At 39.7% G+C, this 9,479-nt stretch overlaps 1 protein-coding gene across 2 annotated transcripts in view; it reads left to right on the forward strand.

Annotated features, from left to right (window-relative positions):
- The window catches only part of ZNF684 (zinc finger protein 684), a 29,514-nt gene extending 20,343 nt beyond the window's left edge, over positions 1–9,171 (forward strand). For both annotated transcript variants that reach the window (XM_040469796.1, XM_040469797.1), the window contains exons 3-5: positions 1,544–1,670; positions 2,001–2,096; positions 7,625–9,171. In XM_040469796.1, the coding sequence (XP_040325730.1) occupies positions 1,544–1,670; positions 2,001–2,096; positions 7,625–8,529 (1,128 nt within the window). In that variant the 3' untranslated portion in view covers positions 8,530–9,171. The remainder of the gene's footprint in view (positions 1–1,543; positions 1,671–2,000; positions 2,097–7,624) is intronic.
- The last annotated feature ends 308 nt before the right edge of the window (positions 9,172–9,479 follow it).

The raw sequence follows: 9,479 nt of genomic DNA on the forward strand, positions 1-9,479 counted from the left end.
TTTGTCCATTTTTAAATTGGGTTGTCTTTTTACTGTTGTATTATAAGAGTTCTTTTTATATCCTAGGCACAAATTTCTTACCAAAATATATGATTTACATGTATTTCATCCCATTCTGTGGGTTGCCTTTTCACTTTCTTGATGGTGTCCTTTGAAGCACATATTTTAAATTTTAATGATTTCCATTTTATCTATTTTTTTCTTTTGTCACTTACACTTTTCCTTTCATATCTAAGAAACCATGGCGTAATCCAAGCTCATGAAGATTTACTCCAATGTTTTCTTCTAAGAATTTTATAATTTTAGTTCTTACATTTACATCTTTGATCCATTTTTAGTTCATTTAAAAAAATTTTTTTTAAATGTTTATTTATTTTTGACAGAGGGACGGAACGTGAGCTGGGGAGGGGCAGAGAAAGAGGGAGACACAGAATCCGAAGCAGGCTCCAGGCTCTGAGCTGTCAGCACAGAGCCCGACGCGGGGCTCGAACTCACAGACTGTGAGATCATGACCTGAGCCGAAGTCAGACACTTAACGACTGAGCCACCCGGGCGCCCCCATTTTTAGTTCATTTTTATATATGATGTGAGGTGTTCATGTGCGTTTAAGGCGGTCCAGCTTCATTCTTTTGCATGTGGATATCTGGTCCCAACACCACTTATTAAAGAGACTAATCTTTACTCGATTTAATTGTCCCGACACTAGTGAATATTTTTAATGTGATTTTTGTTTCTATCACAAAGTATATTTCTGGGTCAAGCATACAGTAGTTATCATATATAACTTTATGAAAACTTAACAATGAATATATGATCATAAGAGGCTGCCATGATTCTCCTGCAAGTTCCCAAATAATGTACCCTTTGTTTTATTTTTTTTTAACATAACTTATTGTCAAATTGGCTTACATACAACACCCAGTTCTCATCCCAACAAGTGCCCTCCTCAATGCCCATCACCCATTTTCCCCTCTTCCCAATGCCCCCATCCACCCTCAGTTTGTTCTTTGTATATAAGAGTCTCTTGTGGTTTGCCTTCCTCCCTCTCGGTTTGTAACTAGTTTTTCCCCTTCCCTTCCCTCATGGTCTTCTGTTAAGTTTCTCAAGATCTACATATGAGTGAAAACATGATATCTTCCTTTTCTGACTGACTTATTTTACTTAGCTTAATACCTTCCAGTTCCGTCCCCATTGCTGCAAATGGCATGATTTCGTTCTTTCTCATTGCCAAGTAGTATTCCATTGTATATATAAACCATAGCTTCTTTATCCATTCATCAGTTGATGGACACTTAGGCTCTTTCCATAATTTGGCTACTGTTGAAAGTGCTGCTATAAACATTGGGTTACATGTGCCCCTATGTATCAGCACTCCTGTATCCCTTGGGTAAATTCCTAATGGTGCTATTGCTGGGTCATAAGGTAGTTCTATTTTTAATTTTTTGAGGAACCTCCACACTGTTTTCCAGAGCAGCTGCACCAGTTTGCATTCCCACCAAAAGATAATGCACACTTTAGTTTGAAGATCAATGTTCCGTTACAGGGATCGGTGACATTCCAGGATGTGGCCGTGGACTTTACCCCAGAAGAGTGGCAGCTGCTGGACTGTGATCAGAGAACCTTGTATTGGGATGTGATGCTGGAGAACTTTAGAAACCTCACCGCAGTGGGTAAGGACAGTGGGTGGTGACTAACTCTTCACTGTAACTGAGCATGTACTCATAGTGCCCTTCCTGTGGGACTTGTGGACATTCTAAAGCATTACAGAGTTTGGCCCTGAATGTCAGTGGTCACAGACTCTTGATCCCCTTTGAGATGAAGCATAAACAGAGAATGTGTGTTTATGCTTCCACCTTCCAAATGGCAGAGAAAGGTCTTTTTTGTTCTAAAGTCTGTCATCCTTTCCAGGCTCTAAGATTCAAGGAGGCAGACCTGAATTGTGAGGTAGTTGTTTGTGTCTAGCACTTTGTCTCCAGTTCTGTGTTGTTTCCCACGAACAGGGGGTCCAGTTACCAAAACAAAAGTGATCTTCAAGGAGGAGCAAGGACAGGAGTCATGGATGGTGGAGGGGGAGAACCCATGTTGGCGCTATCCAGGTGAGTGAGAGAAAGCTAGGCAGATGGGAGTCTTTGGAATTGAGATTCCAGTTGGTCAGTGAGGGATAGGTACCTTTGAAGCACCTCTTAAAAGCCACACATCTTTGTAAGTGACTGGGTATGCTTGACCTACCATTCATTGTCAGATCCGCACATGACACCTTCACTCACTCTGCCCAGCTGTTTTTTGTCTTTGCTCAGCTCTTGTATGGAGGGATGTCCCTTTCCTCTCTGCCCAGGCTCCCTATGCTTCCTGTTTTATGTAGGTCCTTGCTTTGTTCTCTTAATTCCCCAAGTCCTCATTCTTCTTTTTTCCTCATCATGATCATAGATTGGGGTGCCTGGGTGGCATAGTCAGTTAACCAACCGATTCTTGATCTCAGGTCAGGTCTTGATCTCAGGGTCGTGAGTTCAAGCCTCGCATTGGGCTCCACACTGGGCATGGAGCCTACTTTGTAAAACAAAACAAAACTAAAAAATGATCCCAGATCTTTTTTTATACATCTAATTCTTTTTTTTTTTTTTTAGTTTTTTGGTTTTTTGTAACGTTTATTCATTTTTTTTTTTAATTTTTTTTAACGTTTATTTATTTTTGAGACAGAGAGAGACAGAGCATGAATGGGGGAGGGTCAGAGAGAGGGAGACACAGAATCCAAAACAGGCTCCAGGCTCTGAGCTGTCAGCACAGAGCCTGACACAGGGCTTGACCGCATGGACCGCGAGATCATGACCTGCGCCGAAGTCGGACGCTTAACCGACCGAGCCACCCAGGTGCCCCACGTTTATTCATTTTTGAGAGGCAGAGAGAGGCAGAGCATGAGCGGGGAAGGGGCAGAGAGAGAGGGAGACACAGAATCCGAAGCAGGCTCCAGCCTCTGAGCTGTCAGCATAGAGCCCAACACGGGGCTCGAACTCATGAGCTGTGAGATCATGACCTGAGCCAAAGTCAGAAGCTCAGCTGACTGAGCCACCCAGGCGCCCCTATACATCTAATTCTTATACTGTAGTCAGATCATGTAGATTTGAAGTCTTACTCCACCAGTCACTGTCTAACATAATTATTTTGTAGCACAACGTTATTTATAAAACAGGGATAATATTAATCCTCACTTCAGGTTTCTTTTAAAGATTATGTGAGTTAATACATGCAAACCCATTCAAGTAGTTGGCAGATAGTAAGAGTTCAGTATATGTTGGCTATTTTTATTTTTTTTGTTTAATTTTTTAAAGAGATTTTTATTTTAAAACTTATAGGAACATTATGCTCTAATTATTCCTCTTTTCAAAAAAAACCCCCAAAAACCTTTTCTTATAGCATATGCTCCATCTCTGTACCCCACCTTGCTCATCTTTCATCTCACTGCTGGCTTGGGGTATCTACCTTATAGTGCATCTGTCTGCTTCACTTGGTGATACTGATGTCATTTGGAAATTCTCCAACTTCATTTGAGTTGGTTCCTCGCTAATCTGCCCTCACCCTCACTTCCTGCTTATCCACCTTTGTTTCTTGCCTTCGTGTCTCTCTCCAGAACTTCTCCCACAGTAACTCCTTCAGAAACTGCATCCCTCTGAAGAACTCGCATGATTTTCTTTGTGCTATCTGTGCCTCTCCAACTTCCCATTCCCATAATTTTCCCCACCTGGCTTTAATCTCCGTTTTTTCATAGTAACCAATATTTAATATGCTTCAACTTTCACCTTTCTCTTTAAATTATAATCAAGGATAATGACTGGCCTGTTGCTTTTCAGTCTCTGAATCACTGCGGTAAGCAACTTAGCTTTTCTGTGTCACAAGTGTTTCCTTAAATACCGTTAGACTTATTACCAGTGATTTCAATTATTAGGTTATCCAAGACTGATTTAAAATAAAATTTTCTTTTTCCACAGAGCCCGTAAAAGAAGTATGTTTCAAACGATTAAGACACCAATTAAGTGTATTTTACATTCCTGGGACCCCAACTTCTAATACAAACCAAGTGAATTTTAACTCCTGCTATGGTGTCTAGGCCATTCATGATTCTACATTGCCAATTCTGTTCTATTTTCTGTTTTATATTAGATGTTCCTGCAAGATTTATCCAAATCATTTCATTTTCTGAGTCACTCTTCTGGCAAATTAGCAGGAGTTATTCCTTTATAACCTTTGTTAAGTGACACTTAAATGGCTTTTAAGGTCTCTTTAATGTGATCCCATTCTGTTTATCTGGAACGGTCCATCTTTTCCCTATTCCATGGCAGTTGGGCTCTTTAGTGAACTTTGTACACGATTTTCTTCTGTGTGTCAGTTCTTCTGATACTGGTGTGCTCTAAAACCACCATGCTACTAAGTCTGAATTCAGTGTTCTCCTCTTTCATGATAACTCCAGCCTATGTTAATCTCTACCTTCTTTGAAGCTCCATCCCAGCTCTACTATGGCTCTTTCATGAAAACTTGACATATATTCTTTTAGATTTTTTTAAACTTTATTTATTTATTTATTTATTTATTATTTTTTAAAATTTACATCCAAGTTAGTTAGCATATAGTGCAATAATGATTTCAGGAGCAGATTCCAGTGATTCATCCCCTGTGTATAACACCCAGTGCTCATCCCAACAAGTGTGTGCCTTAATGCCCCTTGCCCATTTAGCCCATTCCCCCACCTACAACCCCTCCAGCAGCCCTCAGTTTGTTCTCTGTATTTAAGAGTCTCTTATGTTTTGACCCCTCCCTGTTTTTATATTATTTTTGCTTCCCTTCCCTTATGTTCATCTGTTCTGTGTCTTAAAGTCCTCATATGAGTGAAGTCATATGATACTTGTCTTTCTCTGACTAATTTCGCTTAGCGTAATACCCTCTAGTTCCATCCATATAGTTGCAAATGGCAAGATTTCATTCTTTTTGATTGCTGAGTAATACTTCATTGTATATATATACCACATCTTTATCCATTCATCTGTCCATGGACATTTGGGCCTTTTCCATACTTTGGTTATTGTCAATAGCACTGCTGTAAACATTGGGGTGTATGTGCCGCCTTTGAAACAGCACACCTGTATCCCTTGGCTAAATACTTAGTAGTGTAACTGCTGGGTCGTAGGGTAGTTCTATTTTTAATTTTTTAAGGAACCTCCATACTATTTTCCAGGGTGTCTGCACCAGTTTAAAACCCTGTATGCTCATGGGGCACCTGGGTGGCTCAACTGGTTACGTGTCCAACTTCGGCTCAGGTCATGATCTCACGGTTCGTGGGTTCAAGCCCCGTGTTGGGCTCGGTGCTGACAGCTCAGAGCCTGGAGCCTGCTTTGGATTCTGTGTCTCCCTCTCTCTTTTGCCCTTCTCCTGCTTGTGCTCTCTCTCTGTCTCTCAACAATAAATAAATGTTAAAAAAAAAATTTTTTTTTAAACCCTGTGTGCTCTTAAGGCATCTTTTCTCTTGATAATACCCTGAAGAGAAAGTCCTATATCATTTTTTGTTTTTATACCATTGCTGGGCACACACTGGATATTTAACGAACATTTCATTAATTTACTGTTGTAAAGTCAGGCACTGTGGGATGCTTCTTATTCTTTCAGTGAGGCTTTTTTTACGTTTCCTGAGGAGGATTCAAAGAAAGCAAAAAAACCCATTACCATTTGCCAAGGTGTGAAAATTGTAGTTGAGAGGCAAAACAGCCATATCAGATATTTTAAAATTTTATGATTGTGGAAGATTTGTTGGATGTACAATAACATTGCAGTTTTTTTCTAGCTAATTGTCAGAATGAGTGGTTTCGGGCAGCAGTGGGACTGTCCTGGAAGTTCAGAGAAAATGGAGCTTAAAGTTAAAGTATGCAAAAGATGAGAGGAGTCATTTTTTGAGATTATGGAACAATGGCTCCTCCCTAAAGAATATGTGTACTAAATAGGGTGAGAGGTGATGAGGTAGAGCAAGTTAAGATGGGAAAGGAACATGAGCAAAATATTGTAATTATTTAGAGTCTAGAATTCTTGGAACAGAAGGTATTTGTTCAGGACTAGAAAAATGCGTGCTTAGATACCATGAATGAATTCATTATAATGTATAGTTTTGTTCACCACGCTGATTGCCCTGGATATTTCATTTGGTTACTATTAGTTGAGGGAACCCAGGACGCTGCTTCCCATTAGTTGAAGCAGCGAGGAAAGAAGACAGGAACTTCACTCTGCATAAAGAAATGTGTACCGAAGGGGTGCCTGGGTGGCTTAGTCGGTTGAGTGTCCGACTTCAGCTCAGGTCATGATCTCTCTGCTGGTGAGTTCGAGCCCCACATCCGGCTCTGTGCTGACAGCTCGGAGCCCGGATCCTGCTTCGGATTCTGTCTCCCTCTCTCTCTGCCCCTCCCCCGCTCACACTCTGTCTCTCTCTGTCTCTCAAAAATGAATAAATGTTAAGAAAATTAAAAAAAAAAATGTGTACCGGTGGCTATAGCCCACTGCTTGGAGTAGCTCCACAGAGAAGAAGGCGTGAGGTTAAAAGCTGGGGTGTTGTACTAACACTCCACAAGGAGAGAAATTCAGGAGGGGGGATATAACCCCTTCTCCCTCTTTTTTTAAGTTTATTTATTTAAGCAGTTTCTACACACAATATGAGGCTCAAACTCATGACCCCAAGATCAAGAGCCATGTGCTCCTCCGATTGAGCCAGTCAGGCACCCTCCCCCCTTTTTTAGTGGAGAGATCGACTGGAGATTTGTAGTGTCTTGAGGATAGGAATGAAAAAATGTAACTTCAGGATAAAGTGACTTCAGCTTTCTAAGGACTAGGTTGTTGGGTAGATTGAAAGAAAATGTAAAAACTGTACTTGTCAAATACAAATACAACAAATAGTTGTCATATATAGAAACCCAACCAGAATAAAAGCAATAGCAAGCAGACAGAATCTATGCCTGGGCTTCCAAGGACACAGGAGAATGAATCCCAGCTGTTGCAGATTGGTGCCCTCTGCAGACATGTCTCACCTGTGATTTGGATGGAGTTACAGGACTGGAGATGTAAGAATGTTCTTGAAGGTAACTGCCATTGTGCCAGGTGATTAAGAGGAGAAAGAGATGTGAATGAGGGAAACGGGGAGCTGTCCTACCAGGGTAATCTAGGACCGGGGTGGTGGGGACTCTGATTCTGATCTGCTGCCTCCAGATCTGGTTTTTCCTCTGATATTTTCCCTTAACTCCAGAGTCTCTTGTTCCTCTGGTCACTCATCCATTGGTAGATCCCTGCAATAGGTCTCCATTCTGTGAGATAACCATGCATCAATGTTGAGCAACCTTTTGACTTCCTTTGTGCCCTACTCACTGTAACTTGTGCCTATTTAACTGTCTTTCCGTAGGTCACAAGATAAGCCATCTGTTCTCATTATTGTCATTCATCTGCTCCCATTTCCTCTTCAGCAGTTTTATTCTTAAAGCTCAAGAGCAAGGCAAATACAGGATTGATTTCAGAATTAGATACTAGATTTGAAATCATGTTTCTTTCAATAACTGTTGATGGAAAAAATTAACGAGGCATGTCTTATTGTACTCCTTTTTAGAAGCTGATTGGCTACTTGTTGATGAATCAGAGAAGAACCAAGAAAGCAAAGACAATTTTTTGAATTCAGTTTTGTTTACCTTCAATAAAATTCTGACTATGGAGAGACTCCATGGTTATAACATGAGCACAAGCCTTAATCCTACAAGAAAAAAACCATATGAATGTAAATCATATGGGAAGAGTGTGCAGTCTACTTTAGATTTACTTAATTATAATACATACTATACTGGAGAAAACTCTTATGAATGCACTCAATGTGGGAAAACCTTCAAAAAGAAGTTTCATTTCATTAGACATGAAAAAAATCATACAAGAAAAAAGCCCTTTGAATGCAACGACTGTGGGAAAGCCTATAGCAGGAAGTCTCACCTTACATCTCATCAGAAAATCCATAATGGAGAGGGAGCCTTTGTGTGCAGTGATTGTGGGAAAGCATTTATGTACAGAGCACAACTGGTGGTCCACCAGAGACTTCACACTGGAGAGAAGCCTTATGAATGCCATCAGTGTGGGAAGTCATTCACTTGGAACTCTTCCTTTACCCAACATGTGAAATCTCATACACTCGAAAACTCGTTTGAATGTAAAGAATGTGGGAAAACCTTCAGGTATAGCTCATCCCTTTATAAACATTCTAGATTTCATACAGGAGAGAAACCCTACCGATGTATCGTATGTGGCAAAGCCTTTGGTAACACATCTGTGCTTGTTACGCATCAAAGAATTCATACAGGAGAGAAACCATATGGGTGTATTGAATGTGGCAAAGCCTTCATCAAGAAGTCACATCTCCTTAGACATCAGATAACTCATACAGGAGAAAAGCCCTATCAATGTAACAAATGTGGGAAAGCTTTTTCCCAGAAGTCAAATCTTATTGTACATCAGAAAACTCATACATAATATTCATGCTGTGAATATGACAAAGCCTTAAATATTAGATAAATCTTATTAAATCGAAAATTCATGGTGAAGAGAAATCCACCAATTTGGATTTGGCAAAGTAGATTCCCATAAAAAAAATAATGCCAGTCATGTTCTGAAAGTGATAATAAAGTGTTAAAAAGATCACAGAAAACATTGATTTATAAATAATAGAGCATGGAGCTTAAAAGGTAGCATAAATTAATGAAGGAATTAGTGAAAACTACATTTACCGTCTCTGATTTTTATTTTTATAACAAATTATCAAATATGCAAGTATGAGTATAAAATGTTTACGTATTAAATTGTATCTGTTAAGAGTGAAGCACATCATTTTTTCTTCCAATCCTAAAAACCTGCAAGTGAAAAAATGTGGTTTAATACGAAGTATGAATTTCAGTAATATTTTCATCCATTTGCTGGCACTTTTAATGGGCAAGGCAGTGTTACTGAATCTCAGTCTCCTCTTTAATTATAAAACTTGTTAAAAAGATGTTTTCCTGTGTATGTAAGCAGCAAAACAAACTATACCAATTGAGAGGGAAAAGCATTTGTATTCTGTATTACAGTAAGCATTCAGTTGAAAATAAGTTTGTAAATAAAACATTTGCCCTTCACACATTCCTGTTCTTTTTCACTGGTGTATCTACATAAGGTGTAAGCACAGCTCAAGTAATGTTTAACTGAGGTACCATCTGTATTTGATTTTAATAGACCAGGGTGTCCTGATACTTTGCAACTTTGGGGGAGTGTTTGTGTCTGTTTTTGTTTTCTTGTAAGAAATTGAGACAGGCTTAGCTCTTAGGGGTGCCTGGAGTTGTCCTTGTGACAGCATAGGCGGCGTTAAGTTGCAGAGAGCGTGTCCCTCCTTAGCAACTTCACTTTGGAATGTGATATTATGTAAGTTATGCATAGTCCCTTAAAAGGAT

The sequence above is a fragment of the Herpailurus yagouaroundi genome, unplaced genomic scaffold (assembly GCF_014898765.1).
Source record: "Herpailurus yagouaroundi ecotype Mexico unplaced genomic scaffold, PumYag 77, whole genome shotgun sequence".
In the NCBI taxonomy this organism is placed as follows: Eukaryota; Metazoa; Chordata; class Mammalia; order Carnivora; family Felidae; genus Herpailurus; species Herpailurus yagouaroundi.